Here is a 23,578-nt window from a genome sequence, read left to right on the forward strand (position 1 = left end):
CCCAGCAAAGGCGTTTCTCTCAACACCACGACTTCAATCACCCAATTGCTTAAATTAAATACATAAATTAAATCCCGGGTAATGCCATTGAGGGAGAGCCGAAATATATCGACGCTTTTCTGCGATATGACTAATATTATCAGTTTTCTCTGAGACTTGTTTTGAAAGTGTTAAAATTGAATATTTCGAATATTATACCCGACTGGTGTTAACATCTGTGGCAATACTATTGCAATGGAAATTCCTGGAGAGAAAGAATAATGTTTCGAGAATTATAAATTTTGACTCTTATATAAATCTAACTATTGAAATCTCTTTCAAAATTTTATTACAGACTGCGTATATAATAATGACTGAAAGATTTTATTCTGGTAAATTTAGTAATCATTCTTACGGTATTCCAGTTGCCTACTGTATACTCAAGGGAACAGGGTAACATAAAGGACTATTAACATTACAGATACAAATGTTTTTTTCAGTCTTTTGCGCGCATTTAATGAAATTATCTACAAACGCGCCTATGTTACCTGGATTCAGTTCGTTATGGTAGAGTTCGCTGATCTAGCCCTAAATAGTTCTAATGACATTCCTATGAAGCCGAATGCGTCCCTAGCCTTCTTGTCTAGGAAGTTTGACAGACCTCTCCCTCACCATCACCCACAGGCAATCCTTGCGTTGGTGGCCCTCACCGCAGCGGCTCTTGCACGCCCAGAGCCCCCTGTTGGCGGCGGCCGGAGCTACCTGCCTCCGCAATCAAGCAACGGTGGATATCCGGGAGGAAGGCCCTCAGCGCCCCCTTCGGCACAGTACGGCCCTCCTTCCGACAAGTACGGACCACCAAAGGACGCCACCGAGGACCCTTACGCGGTGAGTAACCATCAAGATAGTCCTCGAGGGCTCTCTCCCTAATACCCTGGGCAGAGGGAGAGATATGGTATCGGAATAAAATATTAAACCACCATTAATCACGATTTTGGGGTAATAAATTAGGTCTGTAACCTAAAGGTGCGGGGCATAAGTATAATAAATACGTAGCATATTTTCTGAGATTACTTCAACACGATTCAAAACTTATTTTGGTTATATACCTTACAACAAATTATTTCCCATCATTATTTTTGGAGTTTGAAATGTATCGTTTAACGGTTAAAAGTAAATCTAAATGATTATGAGAATTATATGTTAAAAACTCCTTATAATGAGATACTGTATTTTTTCATAATATTTTTTATTTACCACTATCCATGTTTTTTCCGGTATAAAATGATAACAAACTTACTGATTAAATTACAGAATAACGCAGCATTGTAATTAAGGAGAGACTTGTTAACAGTGTACTTGGTAAGGGAAATGAAAACTATGAGGAAAAAAATTTTGAACTTTTCCAAAAATATATATTTTGAAACGTACAACGCGTTTCGTTTCATCGAACCATCTTCAGGAACAAGAAAAGATTCGAATTGCGATTACATCATATTTAAAGCTGTTTGAAGAAGGGGGGAAGAGAGGAGTGAGGTGGGCGGGGACAAAGAGGGAAAATATGGAAAACCCAAAGAAACAAAGAAATGGAGAGGTGAAAGGGGGGAAGTAAGCACTTGACGCCATTATTTGAGAGAACGGTGGCCCGTAGGGGTCCACCGTTCATTAGAAGGGAAATAAGGGTTGAGCGGGAAGGGGACATGGAAGGGATAGACGCAGGTTGAGGGATGAGGCATGAGTGGTTCTAAACAGGAAATTATCAGAGAAGGGTTGTTCAACACATGCTGAGAGTGGATGGTAGGGGATGGTTGGATGGGAAAATACACGTAGGTAGGAGTCAATTGGAGAGAGGGAGTTTCACTCGTCGCTGTGGAAACGGGATTCTGAGGAGAGGGGGTGGTTTACAAAAATATTCTCATTTTAAAGAACATTCATATTTAATTTTACTATTTCAAGTGGCTCTAAAATATCAGTCTTTTTACCCGGAAATGAAAACGTTGACTTTATGATGTCAATACTCCGCACAAAATGTGAAACACAAAGTTCATTCAAAGTCTAATTTAATAAATGCGCACAGAACGGAGACATAAAGGAGTCAAGTCGTTGTGATGTGCTTATTACGCATTTAAAAAATTCTTCAGAATGGTTTCATCGCGTCAACAGTTGTAGTGATCTGCAACAGATAATTATCTCGTGATATCATTCGAAATTACGACCAACAATACAATCGAGGGGCGAGGGTCAACCAGAAGTAGCGTGTTCGCCTCCGTAGCTGGAGGCGGTGGTTCTACTCCTGTGACCGGCGAAAACTTTTAAACTTAGAAAAAAAAAATATAAATGGCTTTTCAGAATTAGGCAACCACATATACAACCACATACATAATAAAACAATGATGGCTTTTTTGAACGAACAACGAGAAAAACAGAATTCTACAAAAAAGCTACCCTAAACCCATGGTGAAAGGGTGCTGATGGCTCAGAGCGAATTGATCGGCCCGGCATCATCTCTCACAGCTGCGGGCGAGGGTGAAGTTCACGGTACAACGATTATTCTTCCAATAGTGTCGCAACACTGCTACATTTTTCATTGAACAACTTTTCACTAACCTATCAGCTTCTGTACAATGCATTCGACCAAGTTCCAAAATTCAGCCTACTTCATGAGGACCCCGCACACTTGTATAAGCACTACTCCTTGCCCCCTAATGCACGTACCTCAACACTTTCCTCTTTCATTGTTCCCATTGTCATTCAATTTCACTCCATCTCTCTTTCTCTGCGTCCAAATAGGAACCGGCCAGCTACAAATTCGAGTACAAGGTGAAGGATGAGGAGGCAGCTTTGGACTTCGGCCACCAGGAGGAGCGGGAGGGCGAGGAGGCCAAGGGAGAGTTCAGGGTGCTTCTCCCTGATGGCCGCACACAGGTCGTGACATACACCGCCGACGAAAGTGGATACCACCCAGAGATCAAGTACGAGGAGGCCCAGGGCGGGTACCCCAAGGGCCCATCCAAGGGCCAACAGGGGCCCTACTGAAGACATCCAATCTTACACGAAGAACTATGGCAATGACAGCGGTGCGACGACAAATGCGAATCTAGAGCGGATTACATTGTACATATTGGTGTCCATGTGACATGTGCTCATTTATTCTTGATTATTTATTTTCCAATAAATATTTTTGATACTTTACATGGATTAATTGATCTAATATCAATCCCTCCTGGAGACATTCCCCGTTGAAACATGCGTCACAAGTAATTCCAAACAATTTTCTCCATAAAAGAAGGACATTGAAATCCTCCAAACTATTTTCCTCTTCATGACCAAAGATAAGGAAACAATTACTGGTCGATAGAATTATATCATACTTTTCTGGTTTAACAGAATGTTTTCCTCGTTTCTCTTCGAGGGGAAGAAGTAATATTTCCAAATCATCTACTTTTATAGTTTATTCTTAAGGGCGTAGTTCTTCCTAGTACTTCCTAGTAGCATAAAAATCATTCGCCTCAATGTCCAGCCGAGTGCCTTATCCAATCAAACAATATTGTTATTTCGGTCACCAGGTGACCATCAACGGGGAGAAAATCAAAAAGGGCACTTGAACTTGGAGGAAGAATGTGCACCAGGCACTGTCCAAAGTCAAGTGACTTTGAACAGTGCCTGGTGCACATTCTTCCTCCAAGTTCAAGTGCCCTATTTGATTTTCTCCCCGTTGATGGTCACCTGGTGACCGAAATACCGGTATAGGAGTTCTTCGTAATTATTTTTATTGGCCTTAGGATCTTCTTCCTTGAGATTATTTCTTTAACAGCCAATAGCTCCACATCCTCCATTTTTAAACAATATTGTAATAATAATATGCTTTAATAATAAAATAATATAATATCTGAGTTTACGACGACGCCATGATAGCTTAACTTGCTCTAAAGAAGTCGGCCGGATATCGAGAATTCGTAAAGGCATACGAGGAAAGGGAAGGAACAGGATAGGGATGTTGGACGGGATGAAGGGAGGAAGAAAGTACTAAGAGAAGAAGAGGGACCTGATATAGAGTAGGATGATGGATTTTGTGTTTTGTTAGGAGTCACAAAATGCTTTATTTAGTAGCTGTGTCCATCCAAAAACCTACGTTAGCCGGTAGATTACCTAATTATATATATATATATATATATATATATATATATATATATATATGCATGTGTGTGTGTGTGTGTGTGGGTCACAGTAGTCCAGTGGGACTGCTGATCTGAAGGTCCCGGGTTCGATTCCCGGGCAAGGCACTCTGGGCACCTGCAGCTCCACGCAAGCTATAAGATTTTTCGGGTACCAGATCTTCCTGAGAAACCATAAACGGCACAGGGAAAGGAGCTGGCCCCCCTACCCTGATGTGTGAATTTCACATGCCGTCGGGCTTAGTACTGAGTGAACTCTACCATCACCTACCAAACCGACCTCCGGGTTGATTACCGTGTTTATGGTTTATGGTATACATATGGCTATATACGAATATGTATATTATATATGTACATATATCTGTTTCTGTATATATGAGTATATATATATATATATATATATATATATATATATATATATATATATATATATATATATATATATATACAGAAACAGATATAAGGAAAAGGGATAGGAACACATATAAAGGACGAACACAACAGAGGTGGGGAAGGCGGAATCGAACGGATCACAAGAGTAAAAATATTTCCTCAACCGGGACTAGAACACCGGATCTTTCCACTTGCCGGGCGGATGCTCTTAACCACTTGAGCTATCGAGGATAGTCAATTTACCCTGAGATCCGTGGGTCTAATATGTCGCCAAGCGCCCCGATTCTTTCAGCCAAGAGATGGCGTCAGGGGACTGTTTCACCCACCAAAGGAGAAATAGACAATACACAAGAGGAAAGGACAGTGGTTTAGAATTCAAACACTGATTTCACTGGCTTGAATTCTAAACCATTCTAAAAATCTACATCTGTGTTTTTATATATATACATATATATATATATATATATATATATATATATATATATATATATATGTATATGTGTGTGTTTGTTTGTTTTTACCTTTACAATTATTACTTAAAAGCCTACTTTCTTTTTTTTATGGATGTGTTTGCAGCATTGACGTGCAAGATTGAAAATAAGAGACAAAATGCAGATAAGCGTTGGAGGTTTTTGATTTTGAAATGAAATTTGATTTTGTTAATAAATGTATTCCTCAATAATATCTAATTCTTATCTCCAATTTTGAAATAAGTAGATGGGAATATATATTTAAAAAAATGGATAATTTTTGGTCACCTTGTCTTAATAAAATATTGTTCAATTTTAATAATAGGTAGTTGAATCGAGCAATAGAAACTTGAAGTGCCCTTAGACATTATAACGATTAATACAACTATTCACTATCACTTTATCACGTTTTGTGACATTTCAAGCCCTTTCCCTTTTTTATTAATTCATTTTGTCAACGTTCATTCATATATATTTAAATAATTGTAAATCTCAATTTAAATTCAAGTTGAAATATTTGACTCTGATTCTCAGTGTCATTCCGAAACACCAGCATTTTGACGGATTCATCCACTCCAAATTCCATTAAAAAACGAAAATTTCAGACTATAAAAATCATTCGCCCTGACTGGGATCGAACATTTCCGGATTTTACGAATTCCCCGCCCACTTTCATTCCTACCTCCAGTTCTTCCCATGCCTCTTTAATCATTTCCTCTACGTACAGGTTGAGCAGCAACGTTGATAAAGTGCAACCCTGCCTTACCCTCTACCAAACACTGCCCATCCGGACTCCCCGTTCCCCACTCGCACTTAAGGAGTCTGAGTCATGTACAGGTTGCGGATTAGCCTCCTTTCCCTGCAATCTATTCCTATTTTCTGCAATATACTCATCCGTTTTCCCCAATTAATTCTATCAAACGCTTTTTCGAAATCTACGAAACAGGCAAATACCTCCTGGCTGCGTTCTATATTCCTCACGATTAATAATCTCATTACTGCAAAGACATCACGCGTACGAGTCCCCTTCCTAAACCCAAACTGATCTTCCCCCATGTAATCTTTGCCCTACTCTCTATCCTTTTGCTTATGATCCTGAGAAGAACTTTAGCTGCGTGGGATATCAAACTAATTGTCTTGTAGTCCTCACATGATGTAGCCTTTACCTTTTTCGGAATAGGAAACCTTAATGCCCTTTCTATCTCATCGTCGAGTATGCCTGGACCTAAGCTATCTTCCTCTACGTCATTTTCTTTTTCAATGTCTAACTTTGTTGGTCTGAGTTCTTTACTATACAGTTCTTCTATATACTCCTTCCATCTCTCTTGGATCTTTCCTGCGTCAACTATTACCTTACCCGCCTTATCTCTAACTGTTAGCATAGCTCTTCCTTTCTTACTTCCCGATTACGATTTAACTTTGCTGTACAGCGCACCGATTTCACCCTTCCTCTGGAGACTTTCCATACCCTCGCACTGCGTCTTCCACCATGCTTCTTTTGCTTTATTTGTTGCCCGCCTCAATTTATTGTTCAATTCTTTGTACTTCAATATATATATATATATATATATATATATATATATATATATATATATATATATATATATACATACATATAGCACTTTTTGAAAGTCTCACGGACGTGAATAATAATGTATAACACTGAGCACTAGTGGACACAGACAAAAACACAGAAACACACAAAAAAGTGACTCACCCTTTTTCAAATTTTCGGTGGTCGTGATCACCTTTACCCAGGAAGAGAGGGACAGAACTTAAGGGAATACGATGGCTGGAGCGATGGATGGAACGGTAAGGTGTGTATATATATATATATATATATATGTATATATATATATATATATATATATATATATATATATATATATATATATATATATATATATATATATATATATATATATATATATACATATTCATTTATTTATTTATTTATATTTTTTTTAACAAATATATGTATAATATATTATGTATATATTAATATACATATATTGATATAAATTTTTAAAACACAGAAACATAAAGAAAGCTCCTTTTCTATATACCTATAAAATGTATCATTATTTACATATAGAATAATATGTATATATATATACTCATTTATATAGAAACAGATATAAGGAAAAGGGATAGGAACACACATAAAGGACTAACACAGGAGAGGTGGGTAAGGTGGAATCCCACAGATCACGAATGGGAAGATATTTCCTAGACCGGGATGTGGACTCCGGATCTTTCCACTTGCCGGGCGGAGGCTCTTAACCACTTGAGCTTTCCAGGAAACGTAATTTACACTGAGATCTCCGATGCCTAATGCAACCAAGTGCCCCGATTCCTTGGCTAAGAGATGGCGTTAGGGAGCTGTTTCATCCACCAAAGGAGAAATAGACAAGACACACAGAGGAAAGTATTGTAGCAAAGGAATCATACAACATCGTAAAGGATAAGAACAGTGCGTTTCGTGGCACGCATAACTTTCAATATATATATATATAAACCATACACACAGTAATCAACCCGGAGGTCGGTTTGGTAGGTGATGGTAGAGTTCACCCAGTACTTAGCCCTATACGGCGTGTGAATATTCACACATCAGGGTAGGGGGGCCAGTTCCTTTCCCATATTTGATTCATTAATACTCCTGAAGCCTTCGTTGGCAATTTAGCTTGCCATGCAAGGACGCTAATTGCTCATATTTGTCTCATTCCATAGTCCATCTCCACGATTTCCTCTCTATTTTCCTTTCTAAATATTCCCGATCATCAATGAATGATAAATCATTTTGAAGAAAAAAGAACACCCGCCGAAGAAGTCGATAGCCAGTATTGAGGCGCTTTTTGATCGTGTTTCGCAAATTTGTAGACTAACGGGAACTAATTAGAAAGAGTTTAAGAAATGCTCGAGAGGAAGGCACTAATGATTAATTGTTCAAATCGTAAGATATGATTCTCCAAAGAACGCCACTAACCTTTTGGCTACAAGGTAATTTTTATGGCACTAATTCTCGAAAATAAAATATCCGAATTATAACTGTAATATGAAGCAATAAGGAGACATGGTGAAGGAAGTACCTCGGCTTCATATTATTTAAGCGGACAGTAAACAAAGCAAGTCAGTTTATTAAATCTCATAATTTAATAATATAACACACTTGTGTTTGAACAGAAATGAGCGGTGTCAATACACTAGACGACAACATTTTTCAACCACATCATAGTTCAATAACTTCACATTATTTTTTTGGCTTATGAATGTGCCCTACACGCCACCGCTGTGATGTGTGGCGGGGGCTGAACACAGACCACATTAATTTTGACCTAAATATGGCCCTACCGCCGTCGACCAACATGTTCTGATCCCATATCGTTCGTGGAAAAAATGGCGTCTTAAATCTGTCTGTTCTACACTTATTCTCTCTAATTTCATTGGCATGATCTTTCCTACCGCAGTGTGATCAGGGTAATAATACATTTTCAACATCATGGCTAATGTAATGTCCTTCCAATTTATGCAAGAGAATTACCTGTAATATGACCTTCGCTCCATTGAGTGATTCCAAGCCTAGCTCCTCTAATACTTTGAATACGCTACTTAGTTTTTCATGGCATCGTTTTACAAATCTAGCTCCTCTACGCTGCATCCGATCCAAATCGGCAATTAATCCAACTTCGTGAGAATCCCACACACCAGCAACTTATTCTATTAGTGAGGTCTAACCAGCGAAAGGTAACATTTTTCTTTGACTTTTTCATTACATTTACCTAGTGCTCTAATTTTCGGTCAGTTTTTCCACATATTCCCCCTGGCACGATATATGTATCATTCAGGAGAGATCGTACGTGATACCCCTAAGTATTTGATTGAGTCTACACATTCCATTTCGGGGTTCCCGATGCAGTAGATATTTGGGAGGGAATTGCTGCTTTTACCAAACTGTCATCACTACCCACGTGTTTAAGTTTAATTCAAATTTCCAAGTGTCGCACCAGCGTTGTATAGCATTGACGATCTGATGAAGCTACTGCGTCCTCAGGATCACGGTAAACGATCTTCTTACCTCGCGCGTGGACAATTAGAAAGGCAGAATCCAATTGCTTGTAATGGTTCTAAAGTGTTTGATATACGTACATTGAATTTTTTCGAGGAGGAGTTTATTTGAAAACGTCCTTCAAAATAAAAGTAAGTGATGACCTCAGTCGGTACTGCGAGAGAGCGGACACGCAAACATTCAAGAAGGTAAAAAATAACCTCCACTGCAATAACTTCTTCACATTTTCTTTCAAACCTACCCATTCTAACCTATACGCGTGCCAAGATTTGAGTTGGGAAAAAGCCATGTTTTTTTTGCAAATATGATTTATGATATATATGTGTATATATATATATGTGTATATATATATATATATATATATATATATATATATATATATATATATATATATATATATATATATATATATGGGTCGCGGTAGTCCAGTGGGTAGAGTGTTGGACTGCTGACCGGAGGGTCCCGGGTTCGACTCCCGTGCAAGGCACTCTGGGCACCTGCAGCTCTACCCAAGCTAAAGTGATTTTTCGGGTACCAGGTCTTCCTGGGAAACCATAACCGGCACAGGGAAAGGAACTGGCCCCCCTACCTACCCATTCTAACCTATACGCGTGCCAAGATTTGAAATGGGAAAAAGCCATGTTTTTTTTTTGCATTTATGATTTTAGTTATTAGTATGTGATATTGTTTTGCTATAGAACTTAATTTTATTATTAACATTGTAGTATAATCTTCATAATGCATGATAAACCAAGAACTATAGAAAATCAATTCATATAATTACAATCTTTATCATATGTCATAATAATGAAGGAGCTCAGGTTTTCCCGGCATATGGTATTCAAGAAGTTCTCTCGGGTTTCCCACGGGAATCGAACCCGGGACCCTCCGGTCAGCAGTCCAACACTCTACCCACTGGACTACCGCGACCCATATATATATATATATATATATATATTCTGTTTCAAATACTGTTCCAAACTCCAGTCCCTTGTGCGTAATATCCAGGCTTCTATTCTCCCTTTCAAAGCATTGACTTCAATATATCGAAATCTTTAGGTATTTCATTAAACATTATAGGCACAGCAACTTGCATTTTCTTTTACCTTGTTTTGCATTAGGGGTTCGGGATGGTACGGTGGCATGTACAGGCTTCCCACCGAGAGGTCCCGGGTTCAAATCCTGGAGACAACATATATTTTTCATTGGTATCCCGATCCCTACTTGAGGTGCTTTTTGTAGAGCACTTTGAGTGAGTACGAGGTCCGTCGGATGGGATATTGAACAGTTTTACCCCTTTCGACAAGAGTAGGCCAATGCCGACGCCGGGTTTCTCTCCAACCTTACTTCCCCAACCATCCCTAATGGCGCAAATGAGCTGTCAGTCGCATCCCAATAAAAAACAACTACTTGATTTGCATGTTATTTTAATATTCTTAAAACTGTCCCCTAAAAGCAATTCCTGTTTTATTTAAATCGAGTATTATATATTTGACATAAAAATAGTTTCCTATCATGATGACCATATCCATACAGGCAGAATTCCTAATTTTTCATAGATGTTTCTTCCATCTAGAATATTTTCATTTTTTGTACAAGACTCAAACATTTTCTCTAAGATTTTTGCTTTTTATATATTAGTATATCAATTTTTGTAAAACCAGTAGATCTCCAAACGGTTAAACCGTATCTTAAAATACTCTCAAACAGTGATAAATACTCTATCTTGATGACATTCAACTAAAAAAATAGTAATGTAGGGAACTTAGCAAAGGATGTAATTTAAATCGTTATTAATTTTTTAAATATGTTCACCAAAGTTAATATTTTGATCACGACCCCGAAGAAATTTTATCAATTTACTTGCAACTGAATATCTAGGAGGGTTTTATGTTTCAAAAACAAGACTAAGGATTTTTTCTCATTGATAACAAGGATAATATCATGTGCCAATCTACAGATATTATTTCAGTCAATTTTCATGCCCTGATTAGCCGCTTTAAGTTCCCTATGCTTCGATATGCTATTAGAGTAAAAATGTTAATCGGGCCAGAGAGACGGAATTCCAATCATCAAGACTTTCACTTTCTTCTCTAAAAAATTTTTATCGCGATGAACTTGTAGCCCCGAAAAATGAGCCCTATTAAGTAGAGGAAATGGCAGAGAAATCATCATCAGACGAAATGTCGACAACACATCCAGGCAGAGATCAGAACGCTATCCATGCGAAATTTGACCTTCCAAGTTTGCCACACACGCCGTGTAACCTTGGACAGATGTTAATTGCAAACATTTTCGAAATCCGGGAAGAGCTTAACCGTAGGATAGATCATCCTACAATCACTCCTTCGAATCCAAGGCCAAACGTCATTGGTGGATTGCTTTGAAACGGACGTGTTTCGCAAAAAAAACGACACTGTAATATCGTTTTTGGGGAATATTTTTGGACAAAATGCTAAGGCTAAAGTAAATATTACATACAATTATTATATATATACATATATATAACATAAACTAATATTTTGAAACGCTTGGATGATGATTGGAAGGAAGATATTCCAGTACTCTTTCCAACGGAAAAGTGGTGTTTACTTTGTAAGCTAAAACAAGTAAACGAAACACTGCATATATATATATATATATATATATATATATATATATATATATATATATATATATATATATATATTTTTTTTTTAATGGAAAGTCTGCGGAGGAAGGGTAAAATCGGTGCGCTCCACAGCAAAGTTAAATCGTTATCGGGAGTTAAAAAAGGAAGATCTATACTAACAGTTAGAGAAAAGGCGGGTAAGGTAATAGTTGACGCAGGAAAGATCCAAGAGAGATGGAAGGAGTATATAGAAGAACTGAATAATAAAGAACTTAGACCAACAAAGTTAGAAATTGAAAAAGAATATGACGTAGAGGAAGACAGCTTAGGTCCAGGCATACTAGACAATGAGAGAGATAGGGCATTAAGGGAGATGAAGCTAAATAAGGCCGTGGGGGTGGATAACATTCCCGTGAAACTTTTGAAATGTTTAGGAAAATGTGGGAGGAAGAGGCTATATGGGATCATTCGCAGTATCTATGACGAAGGAATCTGGCGGGAAGACTCTGAGAGATGAATTTTAGTTCCTATTCCGAAAAAGGTAAAGGCTACATCATGTGAGGACTACAGGACGATAAGTTTGATATCCCACGCAGCTAAAGTTGTTCTCAGGATCATACAAAAAAGATTAGAGAGTAGGGCAAATGATTACTTATGGGATTATCACTTGTTGTTTGGAAGGGGAGAGGTACACGTGATGCCATTGCAGTAATGAGATTATTAATCGACAGGAATGTAGAACACAACCATGAGGTATTTGCCTGTTTCGTAGCTTTAGAAAAAGCGTTTGATAGAGTGAATTGGGGAAAACGGATGAGTATATTGCAGAAAATAGGAATAGATTGCAGGGAAAGGAGGCTAATCCGCAACCTGTACATATCTCAGACTGCTCCGGTGCGAGTGGGGAACGGGGAGTCAGGATGGGCAGTGTTAGGAAGGGGTGTAAGGCAGGGTTGCCCATTATCACCGTTGCTGTTCAACCTGTATGCAGAGGAAATGATCAAAGAGGCATGGGAAGAACTCGAGGTAGGAATAAAAGTGGGAGGGGAATTCGTAAAATCAGTTAGGTTTGCTGATGACCAAGCTTTAGTTTGTCAGTCAGCCAAGGGGCTCAAGCATTGCTGAGTGAATTGGAAATTCAGTGCGACAGGTATTGGATGAGAATCAATATTAATAAAACAAAGGTTATGCGATTTTCTAGAAAGAAAAAGGCCAAGCTTAACATTAAAATAGGAGGGCAAAAACTAGAGCAGGTAGAACACTTTACGTATCTCGGTAGTGTTTTGGACCAACACGGTCAAAGTAGTAGGGATGTAAGGAGAAGAATTGCGCTAGGCAAAGAGGCTTTCACAAGGAGGAGGGAGTTGATGACAGGGACGTTGATAACTGGCTCCCAACCTCCTGGCATGGGTGACCCTACCAGGAGCAATTATTTTTACTCTAGCCAGCACAGCTCTAGGGGTCATCGGAACGCAAAAGCCCTTCCACCACGTCAAGGTTGTATTCCGGGGAGGTATATTTATGTATATATATATACATATATATGTATATATATATATATAGTGTATATATATATATATATACATACACATATATATATTTATATATATATATACCTATTATTACTAGGTAATCTACTGGTTAAGGTAGGTTTTTTGATGGAAACAGCTACTAAATAAAATATTTTGTGGCTACTAACAAAATACAAAATCCAGCATCGTACTTTACATCAGGTCCCGCTTCATCTCTGAGTACTTTTTCCTCCTCCCTTCTACTCGTCGAACATCCATATCCTGTTCCTTCCCTTTCCTCGTTTGCCTAACATTCTCCCCTATATCACAGTCTTCAAAATCTCGCTGCCGGTCAATACTCCCTTCATCCACTTTTCCTGCCTCCAAAGTATCTCTCCCAACAACTCTCTCTCTTCGCTCACCATACCAAGTACTTCATTATTTTTTTTCCTTTCGGTCGACTTCACCTTCTCCATTATTCTCCACACTCACATTTCAAAAGCCTGCAGTCTACGTATATTTTCTTGCTTCAATGACCACGTTTCCGCGCCGTACACAGCTACGCTCCATATCAAAGTTTTTACGAGTCTTTTCTTAACATCCTTACTCAACGACCCTGTCATCAACTGCCTCCTCCTTGTGAAAGCCTCCTTGCCTAGCGCAATTCTTCTCCTTACATCGCAACTACTCTTACCGCGTTCGTCCAAAACACTTTCCAGATACGTACACTGTTCTTCCTGCTCTAGTTTTTGCCCTTATTTTACTGTTTTGCATAGCTTTCTCCGCAAGTGTTTTTAAGAATTTTAAACGTTTATGCAAGTACCTAAATCAATAAATCTATTTTTCTGAGATAAATGAATAAAATCACGCGCATTACTTTTCTAATAAACCATGCATAGTTTATTCGAATATTTAAACTGAAGATGCAGAAGTGAGAATTCCGCCCGACTCATTGAAATCTGGTTCATCCTGCCATAACCATTCTTTCCAAAACCCACATCTTAGGTTTTTTCCGTAAAAAAGAATTGATCGACAAAAAAACTGCCTCAAAGGTTATTTCTCTCCGGTTCCACTACATAATTCAACGAATTTTTTGTCTAAACTATGTTTTTTTTCATTCCTTTTGCCCTTGGAGGATTCGCCTTTAACTTTAGCCTCTTGGTTTTATTTTTCTCTCATCCAATAGAATCCTCTAAATTTCCACACCATTGCGTCCAATGTTTTCAATAGATCTGCTCAAAGTGTGCTCATTCAATAGTACGAGTTTCAGCCCTCACATAAATCCTTCAATTAGCCGCCCTTTTTATTGCTAATCAGTATCCATCGCTAGTTCAAAGATCAATCGTTAAAATTCGACTTAGAATTTGGATTCTGTAATGAATAAAAAATGGCCGCAATCTCTTGGTAGAGGGGCTAAGAATTTTCAGAATCAAATCTGAATTAATTGATCCCGTTCCACCTATATATCTCCCAAGTTGTCCATAAAATCAGATTAAAACGTACCAGTAAAACATCTATTCCTACTACTAACCCCTAGGCTCTGCATATAAATTTTTAATAATTTCTGCAATGTTCTTTTGTCGAACGCCCGCTCGAAATCCATAAAGCATACAAAGATATTGGAGGCAATTTATTTACTTCCTGTTGAAGTTAGCATAAATATAATTACTTTTTAATAAACGAAAATTAATCTTGCAGTATTTTATATTGTTCTTTTTGCGGATGAGGACTTATCTGGATAAACTTTGCTTTTTCAAAGTATATTTCCGCACAAGTATTTTGGCACATTAGCTTGAAATATTTCCCATACATTTTATTCACGGATACACTCCAACTTTTGTAAATTTTTGGGGAATCGGGTTGGTGCGTTGGCTAACATACTGGCTTACCACCCAGAGACCCGGGTTTGAAACCTGGAGATGATAAATAATATTCAGTGGCATCCCGATCCCCATTTTAGGTGCTTTGTTGAGAGCACTTTGAGTGAGTACAACGTCCGTCGGATGGGACGTTAGACAGTGTGATCCCTTGGCGCCTTTCGTTACGAGAGCGCAGGTGAATGCCGACGATTGGCGACGACGACCTATCTCCAGCTGTCATCCCTCTCCTGTCTATCCCTAATGGTGCAAATGGCCTCAGCTCTCGGTCACCTCCCATAAAAAACTACCACAATAAAAATCCTTTTTTCTATATTTATGCAGTTTATTTCCAGTGTTGCTATAGTTCTTCCTTTCCTATTGCCTGAATGTGTTTCACTTGATGTAGTGGGATTCACTTTTTTAGGTTTATTTTTATATCTTCGAATTGCTTTACCCGCCACATATTCATTGCCTTGCTCCACTTCGAGGGGCTAATTTATCTTTTTTCTATCCGTTATTTCTTGCGCAAAACACTTCTCCATTTTTTGAACTCCCGTGTCCAAATTTTTAATTAGCCTTTCACTTTTACCTTCTTCATTCTAGTCGCATCCATCTCACGTCCCACTTCTGCATTGCATTGTGCTCGGAGCCCTTTTTACTAGCTAATTTCATGTATGCGACTGAAAATCAAATTAATTAAATTCTATAGATGGCGCATTCGTATTAAATATCTTAAATAATGATTCCATTCTTTTAAACAACAGTTCTAATAGTTCTTATTACTTCCTTGTTTATCATAATTATGAAATTCGAAAAATAATGAAGAATCTTTAAATGCACACTAAAATATGACCGTCAACAGTTCAAAATCTTCAAATATTTTTATCAAATAAAATTTCAATTATCACATTAAATTTTTATTTAATAACTTAAGGAAGATTGTATCAAATTTTGCAACATGGGGACAGAAAATATAAAATATTGAGGAGTAATATACAAGGACGTCATGACGTATGATGCATGAGTCATTTATTATATTTTAGCAATCGTGCTCATGCGTAGATTGTTAATTTGGAAAAAACTTGTTTATACCCATAAAATAAAGTGTATCCAAAATAATACGCAATTTAAATTATTTAATCGTTATAATTTATCAACAGGGCCATGGCAGTTATGATAGGTCAGGGTAGGACGTTTTCCTGATGATCGGAGGACCCGGGATCAATTCCTGGGCAAGCCTCTCCAGGCACCATCAGCTTAACCTGAACTATGTCATTTTTCGGGAACCAGATCTTCCTGGGAAACCGTAATTAGCGCAGGGAAAGGTACTGGCCCCCCTTATTACCCTGTTAATATGTGAATTTCACACGTCATATAGGGCTTAGGACTAAGTGACTCTACCGTCACCTATACCAACCAGACCTTCGGTTTGATTGGTCGAGCTCAAAGAGAGGCAAATACGCTTCTACTCTGGCAACGGTCCATCAATGATAGAAAATTCCAAAAGCAGTAGTAATCGAAGGGAGAATATAGATAGATGTTATAAAATTATTTTAGAAAAAGTTATCGCATAAAACAGAGCAGGTTAAAATGAATTGCAAAATGGAAACATATGCTCCTCTAAGACTTAAATTACGTCAAATAACAAGAATGATGGTTTACTCTGCTGACAAACTCACCATCCATAACTATGTATCTTAACCGCTTTTTAAAGACACGCGTATAATATAAATCTTACATGTCGGGTCACACGGCAAGATTTACTACTTATTAAAAGAGAAAGGTATCTGACATTCGTACTCGTGCATTGAGTCGATGAATATCTCTTCGGTGTCATCCGAACGTGAGAATGTTTGGAAAATCTTGAAAAGGGCTCATGCATCTGGATCTTCTTCGGCTGTGGTCCTATGCCATGCCATTTTACGTTCAGCAATTTTATAATATTACTCCTCAGAATTTTCAGGTACAATATTTTTTATTTTTCCTGAAGTTCCTTCGGTTAATTAGGATGCTTTTGGTAACTTAGGGCAAATACAGCAGCTTCAGAAACATCTCTCAAATATATTCCCCAGACTATTGACAGTCTTTGAATGGCACAAAAATATTTCAATTCATGCAAAAAAGAAAGCAAAGCTTGCTTAAATATAAGAATAACATTAACATGCTCTTGCAAACATGTCACAAGTGGGTGTGGTAGTGAGTAGTGATAGTAGATTGAGTATTCCTTGATAATATCAAAATATACGAGGGTCATCCGGAAAGTAGTACCCGTTCGTGAAATAAAGACACAAAAGTAAATATTAACAAACATAAAAAATTTTATTTGAAAGAGGATACTTTAAACTACTTCTCAACATAATCTCCAAGCAAATTAAGGCATTTGTCATAACGTGTGACAAGTTTCTGTATTCCTGCTGCATAGTCCTTCGCCGCCAGCTCATTGAGATACGCGAGGGACCCATCTTGCACAAATTTTTGCATAATGCAGATGGTGTTTAACAATTTCATGAACAATTGTTCGAGAAACATTGGGAAAATGCTCACAGATGTCATCAATTGTGACGCGCCGATCGTTCCTCACGAATTCGTCAACTGAGCTCACCAGTTGGTCTGTAATGACAGACGGTCTCTCCGAACGCTCATCGTCGTGTGTGTTCCCCCTCCCCATGTTGAAGTTGCGACACCACCGCCGAACAGACGACTCGTCCATTACATTGTCTCCATACACCTCCTTTAATTGGCGATGAATATCACATGGGCGAACGTTTCTTGCATTGAGGAATTTAATCACTGCCCTCACTTCACAACTGGCGGCGTTCTCAATTTTTTTAAACATTGTAAACAATCACAGAAACAACACAGGCAATGCTAGCGTCACGCAACTTGGCTCAGAGAAGGCAGACAAGCCACTGAAGCTATCTGACCTCGTCCAGCGGCTACTCGCGTCGTCAGCACTTCATGCGGCACGAACGGGTACTACTTTCCGGATGACCCTCGTAATTAATTATTTTCAGAAATTATTCAAATTTGAAGAATTTTATTCTTAATATAGAAACAGATTTCACCTTATGAAATTCTGTCGGACTAGAATATACGGAGTTATTGCTTTCCATACAGACAAGGAAGAATATTTCTTTTTACTTGCTATACAATACTCACCAATGCTGAACGGAGCTGACTTAAAATTGGATAATTTAGGATTTACAGAATTGCATTATCCAAAAAGAAGAAGAAACTATCATGGTTCAAAAACGGATGCGTTCAAATTATGCTGCTGGCCTCACAAAATGTATATATTTTCACGTTCAGTGTCCAAACACCACATCCCATGCGCCCCCGTGGCGACTAGTGTAGGTATAAATGTCATCTCCTTAATTGTTCAAGGAAAAAAACAGAGTCTCAGTTGCTAGTTAATGCTATTACTCTGGCGATAGCGGAGTAGGCCTCAGCAGCGTCTCAGGATATTTTTAATTCTATTAACTCTCTTCTTTCATGTAAAAAATTCTTCTAGGAAGCAAGTAAGCGCACCATTAATATGACCTGAAATAATTTAATCAATGAACGAGGGTTGCATCAGAGAAATACTACAATTACTTGGATCATCATGAAAGTAATGCGCATGATTTTATTGTTACGTCAATATCCATCGATGAATGGTAAAACCGGCCGGGAAATGTGGTAGGGGGTATACCCCTCCAACGCAACCGGTCGTCATGTTGCTCCGAGCAGTCTAAATAGAAAGACGTTCATCCGCGTAAAGTATGTTTTTCAACTTTATAACACGGCGGACAACAAAGTCAAGCTCCACCATAACATGCCCACAGCCACACGTCCGTCATCGTTACCAACTTCCTGGCCAGGTGGTACCCAAGTCCCCTTATAGTCCAAACATGGTTGCGAGTAACATTTTTTGTTTCCCCGACTGAAGAGAGAGAGTTGAAAGGAAAGCATTAAAAGACCGCGGCAAACATCCAAAAGCATGTCACAACGTTCCTGAAAGAAATTCCCGTCTAGAAATATCGGGGTTCCTTCCAGGCGTGGCAGACACGTCTCCACAAGTGAATTTATGCGGATAAAGAGTATTTTGGAGATTTTTGAGGATTTTTACGAGTACATAAATCAATTAATCTACTTTTCCCAATGAATTCGCATTACTTTTATTGTGGTCCCTGTACATAAAAAAAATTATCCCCTATGGCGCAAATGACCTCAGCTGTCGGTCGCCTCCCCTAAATACTACTACTGCTAGATGTGCGCTAGTAATTGAATTGGCGCTAGATATTCTTCCTCGAGTGCCAAAATGGAATAATCAAACGCTATGCTAATGCAATACTTCTTATACTAAAATGGATTTATACTTCATAATGTATAAATCTCCATATTCCACTGTGGTTTTCGCTCATGTTATTGATCCAAATAGTAAAAAAGTAAAAAAAATTGGGAAATAGCCCATTTTTTATGCACAGTTCTGTTATTGATTAAGTTTTATTTCTATGAAAGATTCTAAGAAAATTTCCAATACAAAATGGCTAATACTAGAACACAGACAAGCCTTTGATAGCTACAGTAATTTAAATATATGATAGATGGAAAATCAAGTATATCCTTATATGGTTCACATGCACGGCATACTGATAAAACATACTTAGTACATTCGTTTAATGTGTAATTGGGGGAAATATTAACGGTCTTTAAAATAGAATACTGAATAACCCTATAGGATGTACCTTGTGTGGGAATAATGCCACGAAGAAGGAGATATTGAACTAAAATGTTAAGACATTAAAGTAATAAATTAAGAGGAAATAAGGACCAAAGATTGAAGCGAAATGAACCTACGTGGTAGGTTTTAAAAACACTCCCCTACCCTGATATGCAATCCGAAGCGACAATTAGGGAGTCTCACACAAGGGTTTGAGGGATTTTTACTCGCGTCAATCAAAATTAATTGAAATATAAAATGAAAAATAAATTATTTTTGATAATTTAACTATAACTTAGGATATTTCGGAAAAAAAACTCTAGAAACCTTGACGATAAAATTCTAAACGTAGTTGGACTGACGCCTATTGCTTCGTATACGAGTAGAGAAAAATTTTAATTTCTCTTGAGAAGTTCGCGCTTAGTTGATGCCTTGGAGACGGAATCAGATGAGATGCATGATAAAATAGCTGGCAAACGGGACTTTATGAAATCTTCGTTGTAATGTGTCGTGAGTTTTAGTCCAAATGAGAGAGAGAGCGAGAGAAAGATGCCTGCAAAAATGCTTCCATTTCGTGGGGCTCGTAGTTTGTAGGAGTGTATTTCAAAGGAGGTTACTAACAGCATTACTTCCGCCTAACCTCATCATTGCATTATACTCTTTTACGTATCACAATTTAAAATTCGTTTAGAATAGTGCGTATATAATTCATACTTCCATTTAAACAAAGCAAGTTGAAATTCCGCCTGCCCATAAGAATTTTAGGACAGACCACCACCCATTGCTCTGAAGCGTGTAATTCTATTTTTCGATCCTACCGCAGGGAATAAGACGGAAAGAATAATATGAATTTGATGGCTCTTTTGAATTGCTAATCATTTCGAGAACAGTAATACTCGTTGGTAAATTTAGCACCTTAATTCGCTCAGGATGCACCTATAACGAGTGCACAAACGCATTTCGAATTAACTTTGCCATCAAACTCTAAATAACTGTTAAATAAATAGTATATCTCCAGTAAGTACAGAGTACGAAGGCCGTCATGGAAGTAACTAACTTTAGTGTGCAGACCGTGGTGCTTCTACTTTGCTCATATTTTGAACTGTTAAAATGTGCACTTCAATTGAAATTCAATTGAATTTCAGCAATGGGTGTCCAGTAAATAACTTACATTTTGAAACGAAATATGAATCTAGTGACAAGACGGAAGTGTCATCATATGAATTTCAAGTACACATTCTAAAACTATTTTTCTACATACATGTCATTCAAATAGACGGAAGCTTTATTATATGAATTTGAAAGGCATATTCTAAAACTATTTTTATTCATATGTGCTATTCAAATACGGGCATAGATATACACAAGCTTTTCAATTCCATCTCTGAAGAAATCTGCCGCCTTATATTGTAGCCACTTATTTACACCAGCATGTAATTCTGAAGCGCTGTGTTGCAACCCATATCTGGCGAGAGATCCGCAATTGTAAAAAAGTGATTTAGACGAATTTTTTGGTTGATTTTGACCGTCAGTTCATCCGTTACTAGGCTGACCACTGCGGTGGCATCGCCGTGAACATTAATGATGTGGCCATTTTTCAAATGAATACACCAGCACCTTACTCCGCCCTCATGCATTATTCTGTCTCCGTACACTTTTCGCAAAGTTTCCAGTGAATTCCAATCGGGCCGTGCTAGTTTGTTGGCAGGAAAAAACCTAATCACAGATCAACTCAAATCATAACTCGCGGGATTTTCTATTGCAGTGCATTACGTTTTAAGGGTTCGCAATGTGAGCAAAATAGAAACATCACAGCCAGCACACTATCACAACAGGATGCGAACTGAGTGTAGGGACATTTAGACACAAATATGGTGCATATTTCCCCAACCCTATTACCCGACGCTTCGCTAGGCCGACATTTAATTTACTTTCTGGTCGGCCATCGTTCGTAAGAATTAATCTCATTCTACTCCCATAAAAATTTTTTAAACCGAGTTATTAATAAAGATGCGCCGACTACTAGTAGTATTTGAGTTTGGCGTGCTGACGCCCAATTCTGGTTAAATTTTGAATCGCATACGTTGTTCAATTCATCACTATAGCAACATACGCTTAGTACAACTTTGTACAAAGCCATTACATTAAAAAAAATGGCTTTCGTTCCATCTCAAAATGATTTGAGTGAAAATTAATGAAACTTGAAATTATTCAATTACTATTATTTTTGCACAACTCAATCCATGTTCATATATGAAAGTTATGCGCATGACTTTATTATGACGCGACTACCCATGGCAGCGCGGTAAAACCGGTAAAAATGTGGTGGCGACGTCTGCCCTTCCAACGCAGACAGTTGCCATTTTGCACCGAACAGTCTGAGCGGACAGACGTTCCTCCGCGTGAAGTGTGTTTTTCGATCTTGTAACACGGCGCGATGGAGAATTCATTTGAAAAGAGATAAGGCATCAGGTTTTGCGGGCAGCTAGGAAAGATTGCAACCTAAATATTCCAGGTGTTTGATGAGGTCTTCAAAGAAGAATGCATTTCAAGGTCACAGTCCAGGAGGTGTCACAAGGCGTTCAAGGAGGGTCAGGAGGAGGTCACCGACGATCCCAGGACTGAACGCCCATCAACGGACAGAACCGACGAAAATGTGAATTATGTGCGCGAAGTTTTGCGTTGACCGTCGTTTGAGCAAATTGCTGAGACCCTACCCATGTCCACATTTGCGGTACGTGGGAGAGTGACCGAGGATCTTTAAATGCACAAGGTCTGCACGAAGCTTGTGCTGAAAGCTCCGAGCCTACATCGTTACCAACATTTTGGCTCGGAGCACTACCCAGGTGGTCCCCCAGCACCATTAGACTCCCCACTTGGCTCCCCCCGACTCTTTTTGTGTTTCTCCGACTGAAGAGAGCTGAAAAGAAAGCATTGGGAGAGCACGTGGAAAACATCCCAAAGCATGTTACTCAAAGTAACTGAGAGAAATCTCGTCGAGAGGAGTTTCAGGGTGCCTTTTTAGGCGTGGCAGACCTCTCTTTACAAATTCCAAAGAAACTGCGGGAGATACCGCGAAAGTAACTTTTAACAGAGTCATCCGCTAATGTGCATTCCAATACAACAATTTCAGTATAAAAATCATTTGCCTTGGCCGGGATACGAACCTGGATCCCTCAATGTCCGATCGAGTGCTTTATCCAGTTAAGCTACCGAGGGGTTCCCTCACACACTGAAATTTTTGGGGGCTATAAAGGAACAAGATGTTGTGATGAAACCCCGTCAACACATTTTGTTCCTTTGAAGCCCCCAAAAATTTCAGAGTGTGAGAGGACACCTCGATGGATTAACTGGCTAAAGCACTCGACCTGACATTGAGGGATCCGGGTTCGTATCCCGGCCGAGGCTCTCTTTATAAGTTTATTTATACATTGAGATAGTGCTTCGAAGAATTGTAAGCATTTGTATACTTACGTTTATCAATCAATCTATTTTACCTAGAGAAATATATAAACCCATCCGCATTACTTTCATAAGGGACCATGGACCTGAGCAAATGATATATGGTATGGAACTAAACGCTTATCTATCGTTCTTCATATAGCAGAGTTATCAACTGACTGTTCCTAAGGACTGCCACATGGAAAGGCACAAAGGGAACAATTAACCATCTGGCTTCTAAGAGAAGTCTTTCTTAGGAATGACTAAAGGAACATCTGACACAGTATCTAGGGTTTGTTCTATCGGCCATCACCCATTCGGGCGGGTACCGATTTCTCAATTTCCGTGCGGAAATGGTTGGAATTGAT

At 38.5% G+C, this 23,578-nt stretch overlaps 1 protein-coding gene across 1 annotated transcript; it reads left to right on the plus strand.

Annotated features, from left to right (window-relative positions):
* The first annotated feature begins 543 nt into the window (after positions 1 to 543).
* Positions 544 to 3,015, plus strand: LOC139695210 (pro-resilin-like). Its single transcript, XM_071593896.1, has 2 exons — positions 544 to 867; positions 2,770 to 3,015. The coding sequence occupies exons 1-2, from the start codon at positions 544 to 546 to the stop codon at positions 3,013 to 3,015; spliced, it is 570 nt and encodes a 189-aa protein (XP_071449997.1).
* The last annotated feature ends 20,563 nt before the right edge of the window (positions 3,016 to 23,578 follow it).

This window comes from Hetaerina americana, unplaced genomic scaffold, assembly GCF_022747635.1.
Source record: "Hetaerina americana unplaced genomic scaffold, ioHetAmer1.1.p SCAF_6, whole genome shotgun sequence".
Classification (NCBI taxonomy): domain Eukaryota; kingdom Metazoa; phylum Arthropoda; class Insecta; order Odonata; family Calopterygidae; genus Hetaerina; species Hetaerina americana.

Bases quoted from the DNA above. Each gene is read 5' to 3' on its own strand.
- LOC139695210 (XM_071593896.1), top strand. From the start codon at position 544: ATGGTAGAGTTCGCTGATCTAGCCCTAAATAGTTCTAATGACATTCCT. The intron at 868-2,769 runs GTGAGTAACCAT...GCGTCCAAATAG, and splicing joins CCACCGAGGACCCTTACGCG to GAACCGGCCAGCTACAAATT.